The sequence below is a fragment of the Paroedura picta genome, chromosome 1, assembly GCF_049243985.1.
Source record: "Paroedura picta isolate Pp20150507F chromosome 1, Ppicta_v3.0, whole genome shotgun sequence".
NCBI lineage: Eukaryota > Metazoa > Chordata > Lepidosauria > Squamata > Gekkonidae > Paroedura > Paroedura picta.
In genome coordinates, this window is record NC_135369.1 from 33402643 (window position 1) to 33423485 (window position 20843).

The 20843-nt window shown below is 44.1% G+C and overlaps 1 protein-coding gene across 3 annotated transcripts in view; it reads right to left on the reverse strand.

Moving 5' to 3' along the window:
* The window catches only part of REL (REL proto-oncogene, NF-kB subunit), a 57224-nt gene extending 47221 nt beyond the window's left edge, over window positions 1–10003 (reverse strand). Inside the window, exon 1 of one of the 3 annotated variants that reach the window (XM_077333071.1) lies at window positions 9261–10003. In XM_077333071.1, coding sequence (XP_077189186.1) covers window positions 9261–9267 — 7 coding nt within the window. In that variant the 5' untranslated portion in view covers window positions 9268–10003. The other 2 variants (XM_077333090.1, XM_077333080.1) reach the window with 2 other exon arrangements.
* Window positions 10004–20843: the final 10840 nt, after the last annotated feature.

Below are 20843 nucleotides of genomic sequence, written 5' to 3' on the forward strand. Positions count from 1 at the left end.
GGAAAAAAACAATAGTTAAAAGAAACAACACCTCCCTCAAATGTTCAAAATGGGCTTCCAGTTTGTTACCAAGCTCAAATTCAAAGTACCCTTTTTGACTTCTAACTGGTTTTAGGGCCAAGATCCAGGTTTTACTACCACCTGAAGTATGGTGCTCAGGATGTTGAATTCCTTGTGTCAAGAAGTCTACCTTCCCTGCCAAGGTAAGGACATAACATAGCAACCTCGCTGATTTTGCTGCTTTAATTATGTAAATTTAGTGTTAAGAAACTATTATCATCAATGTTTCCCACTGTTTTGAAACTTTGGGTTTTCTAGAAACCCTAGAAGTGTTGTGAGAAATATTCAAATAGCTTTGGATAAGAAAAATAACTCCACATCCCCTGGAATCTCTACAAACAAAATGGGACATTTAAAACCGAAAGCAAAAACCAGGGTAGGTAAAAGAGAAATGTAAACTGTTCTGGAATTAATGGTGATTTGCTCACAGCTAATATCGCAGTGTAACAAATCCACAGCAAAGAAAACAGCAGTGGTTAACCAAGAGTGTATTTAAATGAAAATATCACATCAATTACAGTGAGTCATAATAACAGCGCAAATATCCTCAATCACATTCAGAGTAATTGGTCGCAAGATTAAATGGCACCAAATTACTCTGTGTCATTATTGTCTGCAGAATAGTTTTTGATAACTGAGGAGGGCTTGGTGACTGGGGATTCACTGGCAGTAACAGTGGAGGGTAGGCCCAGAGAAGAGCTGGAAAAGTCCTCAAGAACCACCAAAGTTCTGTCTGGTAGTTGAAGACATGGAATATTGGCCACAAGAACACCACAAGCTTGCCAGTGTTGTTCCAGATTCCAGCCTAGAATAACCACAGGAATGAACACAGCCTCACCAACTGGTTTGTAAATGCACACACACATACAAACACACACTGAAATAAAAACAGATTAAGCATTCTTTGCCTTCCATCGTCATTTTTTCTCTATACATGTGGTGTGCTGTACCACAACCTTATTTATTTTTCAGCTGTTTCTCACACCAGTGCCCACAAACCTCTCCTATATTATGAGGTAAAACACACATACTTTTGCTAATGGAATGAAGAGTTTGAAATATGAAAATGTTTCACTGAATTGGTTAAAGAGAGAAGGATGCTTGAGTCACAGTAGACCTTTTTTAAAAAAGAGATTACTAACCACTCTGCCAATTAGGACCATTGTTCTTGTAATTAAGAGCAAAACCCCAAAAGGTTAAAAAAGCTATGCACCCGCCCACATCCTCCCCAACACATCAAGGTGTGCCCAACCACACCCACACACATTATTTGTCTTGCCAGTCCAAAGCACTTTGTAGCAGCCCTGCAGTAAGAGTCTGAATCTGAACAGATATATATTTTCCATATAGTCACAATATTTGATACTAAAGGTCTGTGACTATGTTCAATAAAGCACAAAGTTTGCTGGGGGGAAATTACTAAGTGCCAAAAGTTTCTGACAAGTACATATAATTTTATTAAGGCAGGCTGCATTATCTCTGATTTAACCAAGTCAGTGTGTGCTTTGGAACGAGTATGCCCAGCATATGTGTGCCTCAGAGGTCCTTATATTGTCAGTTGACAATATAAAAGAAATATAGAAGGAAAATACTAGACAAGAGTTACAATCCATCACCATCCTTGTTTGCATTTCTGGTCTAAAACTCGGCTAATTCCCCAATCTTACTTCCAACGCTAAGTATAGGTTTTTACCAAAAGATGCCAAAGACCTACAATGATACCCTCATGGATAATCATGGCCAAAAGAGGTATCCATTGCTTACCAGAAGAACAGATTTAGGAACCTAGCCTTTTCCTTTGTTCTGGTCTACAGACTCCCCTCCATCCTTCACCAGCTAAGCGTTTATACAATCAAGGAGCCTACTGGATGCGTCCAGTGTCTCCACACAAGCAGGTTCAGGACTTCTTGCTAGAAGAGACCAGGGTCTTCACATCCTTTTCCACTGAAGTAGTGAGACTGAGCTTTTTGCCTGAGCAGCAACGTAAAATTATGAGTTGGAAAGGCAAGTTGAGGTCAGTTCCAGGAAGATCAGGAAGGAAGTAGAACAGGTAGTACTACTTGTGAGAATGAGGAACCAGAGGAAGACTTGTAGGGTCAGGAAGCCGCAGGGGCAAGACAAAGGTGCCTGTGTGCTTTAATGGGCATAGGTGAAAGTGAACAATGGGAGAGTGAGGTTTATATAGGGCCTGGAAGAGGAAGGCTGATAGGAGGGATGGAACAAGGCAAAGAGCTGATAATATTCCTTGCAACCAAGGAGGTCTCTGGCTTTTCCTTGGCAAAATCAGCAGCACTCGGTACTACTTTCAGGGTTTAGAGTAAATTACCCTCCTCCCCTTGCCTGTAAGGGTCAGTTTATGCATGCAGCAAAACTCCTCACAGATTCCGTAATCTCAAGTAGCAGGAGTAGGGTTCTCCCCATACCCAAGTCCTTCCCGACTGACAGGAAAGTTCTTGCACGGAGTTAAGCCACAGGGCAAGGAGGTTGGCCCCAAGCCATTTCATTTGTTTATTTATGGAATGGATAGCCTGCCTTCTTATGTGGGAGATACACACAACTGCAGCTGGCTTACAGTACTGGCATAATGTACACAGATGGTAAAATACAAATAATATATCTAAAATAATTATAATGTTTCATGCCTACTTTTTAAAAAGACATTTTGTTTAAGACATTGCCCCATGATAAATTGACACTTCAGCGGTTCATGGCAACTACCAACAGCAAAGGTGGGCAGTTTAGAAGAATTGCACCTTTAAAACATGTCAAAGCAACAAAACAAACTGCTCTGTTCTGCATGCAGAAGATCCCAGGTTCATCTCCAGTTAAAAGGATCAGGTAGAAGGTTATGTGAAAGACTTCCGCCTGAGAGCTTGGAGAGCTGCTGCCAGTCAAAGGGGAGAACACCAAAGGTCTGACTCAGAAAAAGGCAGGTTCATGAGTTCAAGGAAGAACTGACAGAAATCTTTACACAAAATGAACTCGAACTATTTCTGCTATGGCTCCTTGCACTGCATCTCACTGGGTTCCCAAGGGTGCCTCTACTATCAGAAGCAGCTTTTTAGGGGAAGGGAGAGAAATTCAGTCTACAACCAAAAGCCATTCATAGAATCCAGTCTATTCATTCTAGGAAAGTTTAACCACCATAGCTTCTGACAAAATAATATCAGGGACTGTAATTTCGTATAATCTGGTAAGAATTTTCCTTTAGAGAGCCCACAGAAATACAGTTCTTAGAGATCCACACTGAGAGAAAATGGCTGTTTTACCAGTTTAATTTCATAGGGCAGATATATCTACTGCATCAGGTTACTGAATGGCTTTGTCATTAATACAGGTCTTTTCTACAAAGCTCTGGCATGCAGCCATCAGATTTTACAAAAGTCATAAATGAATGGCATATTAAAGGAAGATCAGAGGTTCATGTGCTTCCTCTTCCTTATCAATCTGACCCTTCGAGACAGAAAATGAGCTAGGAACAAAAAGATGTCTTTACTGAGAAATTACAAACTTCCCTTTTTATTTCAAACTGTGTGTGTGGTTGGAGGGGAATCTTTTCAGAGATTGCTAACAAGGTGAAATATATATTATATGCAACTGGTGATAACAGCAATAGATCTCTGTGGCTTTAAAAAACACCCGTGTAGTTATACAATTTGCACACATGAAAATACTGGAATCTGGCTGCACCTCTGAACAGATTCTGTTCTTCAGTAGGTAGATTAAACATGTACCCAGAACCGGTTTATGGAACAAAAAATGATACAGGTTTGGTGACATTTTTCTGGATTTCCTTTGCAACATCAGCCAGCCAATTGCTAATTAATGAAGTGGTGTAATTTGAGACATCCTCCTGAAAAGGGGAAATGCTAAGTCAGAGTGGGAATTAGACATTATCCTATGTGTTCTGTGAACACAATGCCCCCAGACATTTGTGATCCAAGAACTGGAAATTTGAAATTCACTTTTTGAGATTAGGATATCTACATCCAATACCAACCACTGATGAAACATGATGCTTTCCCCAAGGAAAGCAAGGCCCTCAGGGTCACATTTGGAGGTATCATTGTCCAGTGCTTAGAACTGAGAGGTCTTTATAAACAAATTTGATTAGGGTTAAAACACTGGCCCTTACTAAAAAAAAATTAAAACCCCTTAAAGCAGTGGTCCCCAACCTTTTTATCACCAGGAACCGTTCAACGCTTGATAATTTTACTCAGGCCTGGGGTGGGGTAGTCTTTTACCGAGGGATGTCGCCGCCGCTGTCTGAGCCCCTGCTCCACTTGCTTTCCCGCCAGCGCCCCTGACTTCCCGCCGCCCTCTGGGGGGCACTGCGCAGTGCCACGACGAGTGGAACGCCAGCCATGGCGGCTGCTGGAGAGCACCAAAGGAGCCAATGGCAGAGTAGCAGGGCAGCCCCCATGGCAGCAGCTGGGAAGAGGATGAGGAGGAGCCGCAGCCTGGTACCGACTGATCTACGGACCGGGACCGGTCTCTGGACCGGGGGTTGGGAACCACTGCCTTAAAGTATCCAGTTATGACAGTGCAGAACATTTCAGTAAAGAGAATGTCATTATTCTAAGCTCATTTATGACAACAGCAATACTGCTGTTCTGTATTCCACTGTGAGTCTCTCTAATTCTTACGAAAGCTTTACTGAAAATGAGCATACCTGTAAAACAAGGTAAGTATACTTGTCATAAATAACCTTGGAGTGTCTGGCTATTGGGAAAGAGAGACAGGCATGTCCAAGAGAAACAGATTTGGAAAAGGGGACCAGATAGCTGCCCTGTTTTTCTTCCTGCAGATGCAGCATGATTTATACCTGATAAGACTCGTTTATGATCTACAATGTGGATCTACATTGCCTCTGGAGAGACATGGTCACAAGGCCTTTAGCAATGATTGGCTGAGCTTGTCCAATGACAAAGAATTCCAAAGCTGAGAACAATGATTAAGAAAGGATGTATGCTAGTGGCTGGGAAGAAGAATGTGCAAATATTGTACAGAATCACTCTCACCTAGCAAGGAGTGAAGAGTTAATCAGATTGCAGCCAACAGTAGCTTCAAAAGAGCCAAAGTCATTTGCTCAGTAAATCAGTGCGGCAGTCTCGGTTATGCCTTCCTCAGACTCTCTTACCAAATCTTATCCATTACAAATTAGAACCAAAGGATGTGAAAATAAGTATGAATCAGGGAGAAAGTTTGGGTTTTTTCAAGAAACTAGGGTCAGTTCACATTTTTTTTTAATTCCACCCACTGAAACTTGTAATCTTCGTTCTGTCTGATAGAGGAGTATCAAAAAAAGAAAGAAAAAAAGAGTAATGATTTCCAGAGAAAACAGTTGGGCAGCTGGCAAGACTGAAGATGGAAGAGAATGCAGCATGCTCCCCTTTGTTAGGTGCTCCAACATCTGTCCTTTAAAAAAGCAAAACAAAACTGAGCCATTCATGTTTCTTTTCCAGGCATAACACACACTCAAAAACAGAGGGTTTGGGGAGTTTTGTATAAGAGGAACTGGAGCTCAGGTGGTGCAGTGATCTGAGTGTTCCGTTAGGCCTGGGGTGACCAAACTGTGGCTCTCTAGAAGTCCAAGGACTACAATTACAATGAGCTGTACATGGATCTGAGAGACTGAGATTCAAACTCCCACTCTCATGAGGTAACCTTGAGCCCCCCCTCCCACGGTTGTCATGAGGATAAAGTAGAAGAGGGAAGGAGGATGTTATAAGATGCTTTGGCTCCATAGTGGGGAAAAGAGGAAAATAAATAAATAAGTAGCATTGTGAAGACCCATTTTTCAGGTACTGTTATGGCCTCTCCAGAAAGGAACAGAATCTCAGATTGGGGCCAGAACTGAACATTAGTTCCTTTCTGCTTGGTTGATCTCATGCTCAGCTGACTCCACCCTGAGCCAATAGGCATAGACAACTTGTGCCCCTTGACCCACCTGTTCCCATCTCTCAGACCCAACTTCATTAGCTGCCATTCCTACCCTATCAAACGCCACCTGCCAAGCACTGCTATTTATTCCCTGGGCTCCTCCCATAATCTCAGGGGCTATACCTCAGGATTCCTCATCAATTTAGGCTCAAGAGTGCCTGCCCTTCACATGCTGTGATCTCAAAGACCTTCTCATATCCCCATAGGTTATTGCTCTTCAAAGTAGTATGCCCACTTTTGCCTAACTATCTCCCCCACCCCCAACGGGTGCAGCTAACAGGAAAACCACACCACCGTGGAGCTTTACTTTTTCAGCACGGGTGTTACTCTGAGACACAGCGATTTCCTTCAACAACTGTTGTTTCGCCCCACCTCTTCCCCTCTGAAAGGGCTGCCAGATTAATCAGTGGAAACCAAATCCTCAATTTCTCTTGGGCAGCGTTCAGAAACCTCGTACCAGGGGATCTCATACTGGTCAAAGCCTCTTGCTACACCCCCTTCTTCTTTCTCACACAGCAGCACCAGAAACCAGTCCAGCTAAGCAAAATAAAACGATACTAAACTGAACCACCCAGCAACAAAAAGACCATTGCAATGGCATTTTCATGACATCATCTGTCTTGGGTCGCACAATTGGTGCTGCCCTTCACTTTTATTTAAATCAGAAAGCCGGATTTGGAATTTAAAAAACAAATGTATTTATCGTCCACAACCATACTCCAGTCCACCAAATATTTACACATTCCTTTCTAATTAAAATAAAGTTTTTGCTCCCATTATTTCATCATCCTCTCCAACACTGGCACACTTGATTTGCATGACATGAATCATGGAGATAGGGTTGCCAGGTTCACCTTGGCTGCTGGCGGCAGCAGTGGGTTGTTGTGTTTTTTTGCCAGATTCAGACTGGGAAATTACTGGAGATTTGGGGATGGAACCTAAGAAGGACAGGGACCTCAGTGGGGTACAATGTCACAGAGTCCACCCGCCAAAGCTGCAATTTTTTCCTGGGAAATTCATCCCTGATGAGCTGCAATTTCAGGGGATCCCCAGAGCCTACCTGGAGGCTGGCTTCCCTAAGCTAATTAGTCAAAATGAGTGAACCCCGGGAACAGGTCTGGTAGAAGGCTGACACAACAGAATGTGTGAGGCCTAACACACAAGAGCAGTCAGAATGTGTGAAACTCGGATCATTGAGAGCTGTGTTTAAATATCCCATGTCATGACGCTAACAGGGTGATCTTGGGCCAGTTACTACCTTTGAACTAAATCTAACCTACAGGGTTGTTTGTATCAAAAGGGGGATCTACACCATCAGTTTCTTGGGGAAAGGGCAGAGCAGAAATAAATAACATTTTTCAAATTTAAGAGTAAGGAACTGTCCTTTCATACTTTATTCAAAAGTTCACAATGTATTTATAACTGCATAGTCCATAACATCCAAAATGCTTTGGGTAATAGTTAAAACCACAAGACACCAGTTACAATGATTAAACATTTCTCAATTCAACCACTTCTCTCTCAGTGGGGAGGGGCTAGATTTCCCAAAGGAATCCTGGGAGTGCTAGTTCTATGATGGGGATTTGTCACTGAATTCTCAGCATCTTTAATATTGCAGTAAGTACGGCCTTAATCGCGAGAATGTGCTCAGGAAATGTTTAAGAATGGAGAATTTAATAAATTCTAAATATGGATTTGGTGCTGCCTGGTAGCTAACTGTGGATCTATACTATGAATCTGAAGCTGGTCCTATGAATTCTGCCTTTGCAGTTTTAATATCGTGATTTAAAAAAAACAATATTAAAAACTCATAAAACACACAAATAAAGGAGGATAAGGCTGGATAAAAACAGTTTTCTGTCTTAAAATGTATACATATGAAGGAAGTACATGCTCTTCAAACCACTACTACTGAACTTGAAGTTAACATTTTGGACAAATCCCATTTGCACATACCAAAAACTTTATTTCCCTTACCAAGATGAGCAGTTATGCAGCAAACAGGTAGCGAGTACGTACAGGGTTAAAAGGTGGGAAAATGTGTACTCTGATACCAGCTGAAATCAAAGGGTCAACAGATCATTATTGTTATTGTTGTTGTTATGTTAATGTTATTGTTGTTGTTGACCTTGCTGTTCTATAAATGATGTTACCTGTATCGTTTTCTTTTTCATGTAAACCGCCCTGAGCCTTCGGGGAGGGCGGTATATAAACAAACAAACAAACAAACAAATAAAAATCACTGTCACTAACCTGGGATACCAGATCAGATTTTGCTAGGGGGAGAAACAGATTTTATAGGGGGTGGGCTTAAGCACACAAAAACCATTTGTGGTAATTATTCTTAAAGGCAATTCTCAAGAATTATATAAGAATACAAATATTTACCTTTACTTGTTCTCCCAAAGTAAAGGTATTTAAGCCCATTTATAACAAGTGCTATCAACAAATGCCAACTATAAAATAGTGGCTGAAAGATTAAGCCAGAGACAAGGAGGTAACTGGTTCAAAGCTTGCTATACACTGACTAGACAGCCCCTTACCAACTACCCTTACTGGGCAGCGCACCTGAAATGAGCTTTCAACACTATAAAGTGCAATTTAAATATGATGTGCCATAACAGGTAAAATCAAATAATAACTATGAATTGCCATCAAGTGATAACCCGCTTAAGAGGTTTTCAAGGCAGGAGAAAAGCCAAAATGGCTTGCCACTGCCTTCCTCTGCATAGCTACCCTGTCTTCTCGGGTGGTCTCCTCTCCAAGTAGGGACCCCACAGCCAACCCCGCTTAGCTTTGGAACTGTGATGAGTTCAGGCGAGTCGGGGCTACCCCAGCTGCTATAACAGCAACAACAGTCTGAAATGGGAGTGGGGAGAAGATCACTGCCTCCTCTTCCAGCATCCCGGTAGTTATCTGCACCCCCCGATTTTCTCCAATGCCCCCAAAGGTGCATGCTGGCCTCTTAGCAACCGCACGGAAGAAGCGAGGAAGCCAGAGCGATGCTCTAATCCCTGTCGCTCACCGAGGTCAGATCCTCCCCTTTCTCCCCGGGCGCCAGCGACTCAGCTTGGGCTCTCGGAGCGGGGCTGCGACGAGCCCAACTTGCTAAGGCGCAGACGGCAGGTTAAAGCAGCGCGAAGCAGACCACGTCGATTCCAAACCAGAGACGTTGGCCACTTCCAGAAGCGCGGAAGTTTCCGCGGGCCAAAGGGGCCGCGTCTTCCGCGGAGTCGTGCAGAAGATCCGCCACTCACCGGCCATGCTGCCGATTCGTCCTGTCCTGTCCTGTCCGGCGCCGGCCCCTGCTTCCTCGGCCAGGCCCGCTCCGGCGTCCGGCGCGCGTCCTCCCGCTTCTCCGTCTGGCCTGCCCCCGTCGGGCCCGGCAGCTTACTACCTTCCTCCTCCCCTGCACGCCGGGAATTTCCCCAGCCCGACGAGACGCTTGCGGTGACGTCAGGCCGGGCCCGGGCGAAGCACGGCGAGAGTGCCGTGGCCTGCCCCTGCCGCGGTGCGGGGCTCCAGCGTCGCCGAAAGCCGCCCGCCGACGTAACCTTTTCCTTCTGCTGCCCTCGGCTTCTTCGCAGCGCCGCCCGTCGATGAGGTCAGCGCCGCGGGTTTCTCCCCGGCGCCTCTTTCTGCAGCGCCACGATTCCACTTGCGACGTGCAGGACCAATACAGGAGGCTTCGCGCTCGGGCCCCGGCAGGCCTGGTGAGAGTAGGAAGGCACTTTGCGCATCCTCAGAGGCAGGTGTCTTTGGAAATCCGGTGGGGTGGGGAAGGTGGCAGCCCTTGCTTAGGCAGGGCAGCCCACTTCTGAAATGCATGGCACAAGGATGCGCCTCTGAGCCCATGCAAAATGCATTGCCATCACCCCAGCCCTCTTGCACACCTGTGAGTGCTTCACACTGCATACCTATTTGGAAGTAAGTTACAGTAACCCTGTGCAATAGATTCAGGTGGGTAGACAGCAGCAGAACAAAGTTGAGTCCAATGGCACCTTTAAGACCAACAAAGTTTTATTCTGAAAGGTTATACTGGGAATAGAACTTTCTTGGTCTTGCCTCATGATGTAACAGTTCAAGAGTGGGATCTGGATGTGGAAGATGACTTCCAATCCTCATTCTTTCCTGAAAGCTGCTCAGTGACCTTGGGCCAGTTACTGCCTCTCAGCCTAACCCATCTTGCAGGGTGTTTGTGAGGATACAGCAGAGCAGAGGAGAGTTGGGAGTCATTTTGGGCTGCCACTGGGGGCAAAAGTAAGACATAAATAAAACAGTGAACAGAGACACAACAGTTTTAGGTTAACATGGCCATACATGATCAGATCCAATGGGATGAAATTAATTCAAAGAAATTCTGTCTAAATATCCAGAAGAAGTTCCTGATAGAGCAGTTTCTCAGTGGAACAGGCTTCCTTGGGAGGTTGTTGTTGTTGTTAGGTGTGAAGTCGTGTCCAACCCATCGTGACCCCATGGACAATGATCCTCCAGACCTTCTTGTCCTCTACCATTCCTTGAAGTCCATTTAAGTTTCCACCAACTCCTTCAGTGTCTCCATCCAGATACCTCATTCTCTGTCGTCTCCTTCTTCTTTTGCCTTCAGTCACTCCCAGCATTAGGCTCTTCTCCAACGAGTCTTTCCTTCTCATGAGGTGGCCAAAGTATTTGAGTTTCATCTTCAGGATCTGGCCTTCTAAGGAGCAGTCAGGGCTGATCTCCTCTAGGACTGACCAGTGGGAGGTTCTCCATTTTTGGAAATTTTTAAACAGAGGCTGGATAGCCATCTGACGGCTGATTCTGTGAAGGTTCAAGTTTGTAGCAGGTTAGATTGAATGAGCAATAGGGTTGTGGGTGTCCTGCATGGTGCAGGGGGTTGGACTAGATGACCCATGAGGTACCTTCCAACTCTATGATTCTATGAAATGTTTAACAATTAAAAAAATATATATATAAAAATTAATTGTCCCCCACCCATTCAGGAAACTCTTCCAGGGCCATCACGAAACCCTAGGGTTTGATGTAACCCTGGTTGAGAAAGTCTCCTCTAACCATTACATCACACTAGCTCTTGGGTAGGTCCCTGTATTGCAGTTAGAAAAACTGAGAGTAACTTACCTAATACCTCATTTGAGGAATTTACTAGCAGTCCTCAACTGTGACTTTAGATGGGGGTGGGATGCATTTTTTTTTATTTTATGTGTTTTATCTACATTGCAAGCTACCTTGAGCTCTGTGTGTAAGAAAGGTGGCTAATAAATGTTTGAAATGAAAATAAATAAATGTCAAGGGAGTACCCGGCTGAGGAGGGATTTGAATCAGGAACTTTCTGATTCATAGCTCAGTCCATAGCCACAATTTCACACCAGGAATATTATTAAGCATTGGCGAAGGTAATCAGATCACTTTCAACTGCATTACCTTCATAAATAAGCAGCGTTAGAGCTGCCTTTATGCAGTCCAAATTCAGAGTCTGGCATTTCTCTAATGTTAAATTCTTGATAGGGTTACCAACTGACCAGAAAGACCCTGGTTTGTTCTTGAGCCTTCAAAAGCAGCTGCAGAAAATCAGGCAGTGAGGTTTTTAATGTCATGAAGATGACTTTGTCCCCTGCTCATGAACACAGGCTGGTAAAAAAAGGTATGGGCTTACCTCAGATGTGGGTTGGTAAAAACGATGCGTAGCTTACCTCAAAACCTCAATTCTTTGGAAGTGTAAGAGGGTGACCTTCAGAAAATAAAAGGTCAGTTGGGAGGGTGTGATGGCAATGCGGGTCTCTCCAGCAGTGACGTTACCAGACAGAAAATGAAAAGAAACCACACCCACTGTGTGAGAGTTTGCTCTTTAAAGTGTGTGTGGCTAGAAGTGTCAGAAAACCAAAGCTAGAGGGAAAGGGTAGCAGTAATGCCAGATGCAGCTGCAAGAAAAAACGACACCATAGTAAGGCTATTTGACTTCCATGGGTCTCGTCCTGTGGAAGCAATGCCAACTTTGCCGCTGCATTATATTTCAAAGGACAGACTGGCCAATATTTCCCCCGTCCTCCAAAATCCTGGCTTCTTGAATTGAGTGCGGGTGAACCCTTTTCTCCATCCTACCCCACCCAGAGAGAAAGATATTCTCAGTAACAAACTCATGGTCTAAGTATCTCTAGGCAATTGGGGTCTTGATTGAAAATTCATCACGAGGCAGAATGCATTTCCATGACAATTTTTAAAATGACAAGATAAAAGCATCTTGGAGCATGGAAAGACCACTCTATCCTCTGAACAGATGCTCTTTGTTTTGTTTTTTTGAGAAATATAGAAATAGAGGAAATGACAAAAACACTGAACATACATACACATACACATACCTATGAATTGTCAAAGGTTTCTGTGTATTGATGTATATGTGTCTAACCAACCAGGGCTTGGAGAAGGTGACCCAGGAAGGTGATCCAGGAAACAGGTTGTGAAAAAATGAAAGAAAGTAAACAATAATTCTGAGTTTGAAACAGACAGAGATAGTGGAAAACTCTCTCTCTCTCTCTCTCTCTCTCTTTCTGGATCTGATGATAGTTTTTACCATTGTATCTGAGGGACCACCTCAAAAATCTTTTAGATTGAGCAAGCACACAGGATTCCTGGCCTCAAAGACTTTGGCTTCAACCAGGTCCAAGGCTTTTTTGGCCCTGGCCCCAGCCTGGTAGAATGATCTGCCTAGTGAAATCAGGGCCCTATGGAGTCTTAAATAGGTCCACAGGCCTATGTTTGAGGCCTTAGCATACAGCAGCCTTTCTCAACTTCTTTACTGCTGGAACATTCTTCAGGCTTTGAGAAACCCCAAAAGTGGCACGCTCAGGTAGAATATAGTTGGGAAGCATAGCTGTGCCCCTCCCCCTCCCAACCCCTCCAGGCCCATCATTGGCTATTGGGGTGGGTGGGTCAACATGATCATATATGGGAAGGGGAAGGAGATGCTCAACATATGGCGTCTATGGAAGGAGACCGATCGGGGGCAACCCAACCAGGAAGGCCAGCTCATAGGGAACCAAAAGTAAAAGGATTCAGATGCCTTTATACTAATGCCCGAAGCATGGGCAATAAGAAGGAAGAGCTGGAACTTCTCATGCTGATAGAAAGTTATGATCTAGTAGGCAACATAGAAGGTGAAATGATTCTCATGACTGGAATGTAATAGTGGATGGATATGAACTGTTCAGAAAAAAACAGAATAGATCGAAGAGGTGGAGGAGTGGCACTGTACGTGAGGAAAGAGCTTACCTGTCAGTAAATTCTATTGAAGGAGAGTATATCTCCAGTGGAAAGCATCTGGGTGAAAATAAGCAAGGGGAAAACAAACAGTGTGGTGGTTGGTGTCTGCTACTGACTGCCTGACCAACGAGAGGATGTGGATGCTGCACTTTGTGAGCAGCTTGGGAAAATATCCAAGCGGCAGGACCTTGTAATCATGGGTGACTTCAATTTCCCAGATGTGTGCTGGGAAACAAACTCTGTGAAACGTCCTCAGTTATGCTACTTTCTGACCTGCCTGGCTGACAATTTCATTTATCAAATGGTAGATGAACCTACAAGAGGTTCAGCAATACTGGACTTAATACTGACCAACAGGCAAGAGTTGGTGGATGAGGTGAAGGAAGTGAGGACCCTAGGGGGAAGTGACCATGTCCTCATACAATTTCTTTTGAGATGGGGGGGCAAGGAAGCTGGTAGCCAGACGCGGATGTTGGATTTTCGTAGGGCAAACTTTAATAAACTCAGAGACATGATTAGTGTCATACCATGGATGAGAATGCTGGAAGGGAAGGGAGCATGTGAAGGGTGGGCGCTACTCAAACAAGAGCTATTGCATGCTCAATCCATGACTATCCCAGAAAGATGAAAACACTGCAGGAGCTCTAAGAAGCCTATTTGGATGAACAGAGAACTTCAAAAGGAACTAAGAAAGAAAAGGGAAATGTTCAGGAAATGGAGGGAAAGACAGAGCTCTAAAGAATACCTACAGGTTACTAGGCACTGTAGATCAATCATCAGAAAGGCCAAAGCCGAGAGTGAGCTAAGATTGGCCAGGGAAGCCCACTGTAACAAGAAAAGATTTTTCAGTTACGTGAGGAGCAAACGTAAAGGGGGCAATAGGCCCACTGTTGGGTGCAGATGGACAAACTCTAACGGAGGATGCAGAGAAAGCAGAAAGGCTCAGCACCTATTTTACATCTGTTTTTTCCCACTGGTCAAAGGGTTTAGGCACATCTAGAGATGTCAGTAGCCAAGGGATAGTGTCTGGGTGGCAGGTTGACATGGACAGAGAGGTTGTCGAGAGGCATTTAGCTGCACTGGATGAGTTCAAATCCCCTGGGCCGGATGTAATGTACCCGAGAGTGCTCAAAGAACTTTCCAGAGAACTTGCAGAACCCTTGTCCATCATCTTCGGGACCTCTTTAAGGACTGGAGATGTCCTGGAGGACTGGAAGAGAACAAACGTTATTCCGATCTTCAAAAAAGGGAGGAAGGATGACCCGGGAAACTACAGACCAGTGAGTCTGACCTCTGTTGTGGGGAAGATAATGGAGCAGATATTAAAGGGAGCGATCTGCAAACATCTGGAGGACAATTTGGTGATCCAAGGAAGTCAGCATGGATTTGTCTCCAACAGGTCTTGCCAGACCAACCTGGTTTCCTTTTTTGACTGATTAACAGGTTTGCTGGATTGTGGAAATTCGGTTGATGCCGTTTACTAAGATTTTAGTAAAGCTTTTGATAAGGTTCCCCATGATGTTCTGATGGATAAATTGAAGGACTGCAATCTGGATTTTCAGATAGTTAGGTGGATAGGGAATTGGTTAGAGAACCGCACTCAAAGAATTGTTGTCAATGGTGTTTCATCAGACTGGAGGGAGGTGAGTAGCAGGGTACCTCAGGGCTTGGTGCCCGGCCCAGTACTTTTTAACATATTTATTAATGATCTCAATGAGGGGGTGGAGGGGGACTACTCATCAAGTTTGGCAAGGGTTCATGGGAATTGTAGTCCATGGACATCTGGAGGACCACAGGTTGACTACCCCTGCTCTAGAGCACAATTCAAGATGTTTGTTTTGTCCTCTGAAGTCCTGTGTGGCTTGAGACTGGGGTATCTGAGGGGCCGTCTCCTCAGATACTTTCCAACCCATTAATTAAGATTGCAGGGAGAGGTCCTCCTGACTGTCACCAATTAAAGAAGCTTGTCTGCTGGGCACGTGAGAGAGCACCTTTTCTGTGGCAGCAACACGATTATGCAGTCACCTAATCCATTCACGGTTAATCTTGAGGAAGCAGTGGAAGACATCTTTTAATTAGGGCTGCATTTTAACTATTTAGTTTTTATTTATTGGAGGTTTTGTATTGTGACCTTTTGTGTGTTTTTATAATTGTTGTTTCAGTCATCACATTTTAATTGTGTTTTTATTATTGTTTTATTTATATGTAAGCTGCCTTGCCCCCTTCAAGGATCGCTGCCTTATTGTGGCAAGGGGGCTTGCGTAGTTCAGTGAAGCTATGAGCTATACCGTGCAGGGCCACCCAAGACGGACAGGTCATAGCTGAGAGCTCTGACAAAAGGTGATCCACTGGAGAAGGAAATGGCAAACCACTCCAGTATCTTTGCCATGAAAACTCTATGGACAGTTCCAATGGGCATAACGATATGACGCCGGAAGATGAGCCCCTCAGGTCGGAAGGTGTCCAATATGCTACTGGGGATGAGCAGACGGCTAGTACGAGTAGCGCCAGAATGAATGAAGCGGCTGGGCCAAAGCCGAAAGGACGCTCAGTTGTGGAAGTAACTGGTGGCGAAAAGACAGTCCGATGCTGTAAAGATTTTTATTCCATAGGAACCTGGAACGTCAGATCCATGAATCAAGGCAAGCTGGACGTGGTTAAACAAGAAATGAGAAGACTGAACATCGACATTTTAGGAATCAGTGAACTAAAATGGACAGGAATGGGTGAATTTAATTCAGATGACCATCAGGTATACTACTGTGGACAAGAATCTCGCAGAAGAAATGGAGTAGCCTTCATAATCAATAAGAGAGTAGGAAAAGCAGTCTTGGGATACAATCCCCAAAATGACAGAATGATCTCAGTTCGAATCCAAGGCAAACCATTCAACATCACAGTGATCCAGGTCTATGCCCCAACCACTGCTGCTGAAGAGGATGAAGTTGATCAGTTCTATGAAGCCCTACAACACCTTATAGAAGCAACGCCAAAAAATGATGTGCTTATCATCATGGGGGATTGGAATGCTAAAGTAGGAAGCCAAAAGATAACTGGGATAACAGGCAAGTTTGGCCTTGGAGTACAAAATGAAGCAGGGCACAGGCTGGTAGAATTTTGTCAAGAGAATACAATGGTCATAGCAAACACTCTTTTCCAACAACCCAAGAGACGACTCTACACATGGACATCACCAGACGGTCAACACAGAAATCAGATTGACTATGTACTCTGCAGCCAAAGATGGAAAAGTTCTATACAGGCAATAAAAACAAGACCAGGACCACAAGACTGTGGTTCAGATCATGAGCTTCTTGTTGCAAAATTTAGGCTTAAATTGAAGAAAGTAGGGAAAAGCACTAGGCCACTCAGGTACGAACTAAATCATATCCCCGACGAATATACAGTAGAGGTGACAAATAGATTTAAGGAATTAGATCTGATAGACAGAGTGCCTGAAGAACTATGGACGGAGGTTCGCGACATTGTACAAGAGGTAGCAACTAAAACCATCCCAAAGAAAAAGAAATGCAAGAAATCAAAATGGCTGTCTGAGGAAGCTTTACAAATAGCTAAGGAGAGAAGGGAAGTGAAAGGCAAGGGAGAAAGAGAAAGATACACCCAATTGAATGCAGAATTCCAGAGAAAAGCTAGAAGAGATAAGAATGCCTTCTTAAATGAACAGTGCAAACAAATAGAAGAAAACAATAGAATGGGGAGGACCAGAGATCTTTTCAAGAAAATTGGAGATATGAAGAGAACGTTTCATGCAAAGATGGGTATGATAAGGGACCAAAATGGTAGGGACCTCACAGAAGCAGAAGAGATTAAGCAAAGGTGGCAAAATTATACAGAAGAACTATACAAGAGCGAGCTTAACATCCCTGATGACCACAGTGGGGTAGTTACTGACCTGGAGCCAGACATCCTGGAATGTGAAGTCAAATGGGCCTTAGGAAGTCTGAGCAACAATAAAGCTAGTGGTGGTGACAGCATTCCAGTTGAACTATTCAAAATCTTAAAGGACGATGCAGTAAAAGTGCTACACTCAATATGCCAGCAAATTTGGAAAACTCAGCAATGGCCACAGGATTGGAAAAGGTCAGTTTACATTCCAATCCCAAAGAAGGGCAATGCCAAAGAATGTTCAAACTACCGCACCATTGCACTCATTTCTCATGCTAGCAAAGTTATGCTCAAAATCCTACAAGCTAGGCTCCAGCAATATGTGGACCGAGAACTTCCAGAAGTACAGGCAGGATTTCGAAGAGGTAGAGGAACTAGAGATCAAATTGCCAACATACGCTGGATCATGGAAAAAGCTAGGGAGTTCCAGAAGAACATCTACTTCTGCTTCATTGACTATGCTAAAGCCTTTGATTGTGTGGATCACAACAAATTGTGGCAAGTTCTTAAAGAGATGGGAATACCAGAGCATCTTATTTGTCTCTTGAGAAATTTATATGCAGGTCAAGAAGCAACAGTGAGAACTGAACATGGAATCACGGATTGGTTCAAAATTGAGAAAGGAGTTCGGCAAGGCTGTATACTGTCGCCTTGCCTATTTAACTTGTATGCGGAGCACATCATGAGAAAGGCGGGATTAGAGGAGTCACCAATTGGGATCAAGATTGCAGGGAGAAATATCAACAACCTCAGATATGCAGATGATACCACTCTAATGGCAGAAAGTGAAGAGGAACTAAAGAGCCTGTTGATGCGGGTGAAGGAGGAGAGTGCAAAAGTTGGCTTGAAACTCAACATCAAGAAAACAAAGATCATGGCAGCCGGCCCTCTCAATTCCTGGCAAATAGATGGGGAAGAAATGGAGATAGTGACAGATTTTATTTTCCTCGGCTCCAAGATCACTGCAGATGGGGACTGCAGCAAAGAAATTAAAAGACGCTTGCTCCTAGGGAGGAAAGCTATGGCAAATCTAGACAGCATCCTAAAAAGCAGAGACATCAGCCTACCAACAAAAGTGCGTTTAGTCAAGGCTATGGTATTCCCAGTTGCAATGTATGGCTGCGAAAGTTGGACCATAAGGAAGGCCGAGCGTCAAAGAATTGAGGCTTTTGAACTCTGGTGCTGGAGAAGACTCTTGCGAGTCCCTTGGACTGCAAGGCGAACAAACCGGTCAGTCCTAGAGGAGATCAGCCCTGACTGCTCTTTAGAAGGCCAGATCCTGAAGATGAAACTCAAATACTTTGGCCACCTCATGAGAAGGAAGGACTCCCTGGAGAAGAGCCTAATGCTGGGAGTGATCGAGGGCAAAAGAAGAAGGGGACGACAGAGAATGAGGTGGATGGATGGAGTCACTGAAGCAGTAGGTGCAAACTTAAAAGGACTCCAGGGAATGGTAGAGGACAGGAAGGCCTGGAGGATCATTGTCCATGGGGTCGCGATGGGTCGGACACGACTTCGCACATAACAACAACAAAGCTGCCTTGAGGTCCACAAGAGAAAAAGATTGATATTTTACATAAATCAGTCAATCAGCATAACAACAGCAAATGGCTCTCGTCACTTAGGGAAGCAGGCAGTACAGAACAGCTTGAGTAGTATAAAGAAAGATGGTGCTTTCATAAGTATCATTTAAGTCAGTGGTCCCCAACCTTTTTATCACCGGGGACCACTCAACGCCTTTTACTGAGGCCCGGTGGGGGGGGAGGTAGTTTACTCCTCTACTCTCAACCACTGCCCTAGCGCTCTCTGATCGCTATGGTAATGTTTAAGCATCCCTTCAAAATAAGATACAGACACGCCACAACAATGAACATAAGGAACATTTTATTTTCATGGAAATATTAACTCATGACAATGACAAATCAATGGGAACCCTGAGCTTGTTTCTCTGCAATGAGATAGTCCCATCTGGGAGTGATGGGAGACAATGACACCCGAAGTGTGTTGTAAAGGGCCGGGGGGGGATGAAGTAAAGGGCCGGTGGGGGGGGAGAGGCGTCCTTCGGGGCCCACCTCCAATTAGTCGAAGGACCACATGTGGTCCGCAGCCCACAGGTTGGGGATCACTAATTTAAGTGACTTGGCTAGAAAGAACTCAAGTTGCAAAATAACACTGATATCTTATCAGTGATGTAAACATCATGCAGCCTCATAGCAGCAGCAACTACCAGATCATCTCATTAATTTCCTATGCAAGCAAAGTGATGCTCAAATGTTTACAATGAAGACTCTCACCATATATGGAATGAGAAATACCAGATGTTCAAGCTGGAAGCACCACTAGAGACCATATTGCAAATTTCTATTGGTTATTGGAGTATTAAAGAATGTCAAGAAAATCAGTCTGTGTTTTATAGATTACAGCAAAGCTTGCAACTCCATGGCTCTTGAAAAGCTATAATGGTTTTAAAAGCAATGGGTGTGTCATCATAACTGAATGTATTGATGTGCAACCTGTACTTTGACCAAGAGGCTACTGTTAGGGTAGAATATGGGAAAATGAAATGGTTTCCTATTGGCAAAGTTGTCAGACAAGGATGCATTTTCTCTTCTATCTCTTCAGTCACCCTGACCTGGATGGCCCAGGCTAGCTGGTTCTTCTAATCAGATCTCAGAAGGTCACCAGCACTGGTTAGTACTTGGATGGGAGATTGCAAAAGAAGTCAAGGGTTGCTATACTAAAGACCATTTCCGCACTGGGAAATTTGCTGTCCCAGCTTCCATGTGGGAGCACAAATCTGGGGCAGATGAGGTAGAAGAAGAAAAAGAAGAGTTGGTTCTTATATGCCACTTTTCTCTACTAGGCAGAGTCTCAAAACGGCTTACAATTGCCTTCCTTTTCCTCTCCCCACAACAGATATCCTGTGAGGTAGGTGAAGATGAGAGACCCCTGACATTACTGCTCAGTCAGAACAACTTTATCAGTGCTGTGGTGAACCAAAGGTCACCCAGCTGGCTGCATGTGGGGGAGCGGGATTAGAAATCAGTGTTCCTAACCTCTACATCAAGCTGATGGGTTCCACATCCCAGAATGAGGACTAAGAAGTGTAGGTGTCTATAGGAGGCTGGGCAATAATGCTAGGACAAGTCAAAGGCTGCAGGAAAAAAAGAAGACCCAGCATGGGATGGATTGACTCAGTAAAGGAAGTTACAGCCTTCATTCTGCCAGACCTGAGCAAGGCTGTCAGTGATAAGACATTCTGGAGGTCTTTAATTAATATGGCTACCATAAATTGGAAGCAACCAGATGGCAGAAAAACCACACACACATTTAAGTGGGTCAGTGCCATTTCTTTTATTTACTCAGAAGGAGGATGACCCTGAATATAAGACAAGCACCCACAAAATACACACAAAAATTATTATTGGACATAAGCGTGTTTTCAGACTAATCACAAATCTCAGCAAGAGAGTCAGATATTAGCTGGAAGCCATTAGACTAAGAACAAAGGTATCACAAGCCATGCATTAGAAGCTTTAAAGAACATTTCTCTCTGTCTACTATGTTTATATTATCAATCTTCCCAACAGTTGAAAGCAACGTGCATGATGTCATTTCGTCCTCCCAGCAACCCTTTGAGGTAATTTAGGTTGAGAGACAGAGAGTAATTAGTCCAA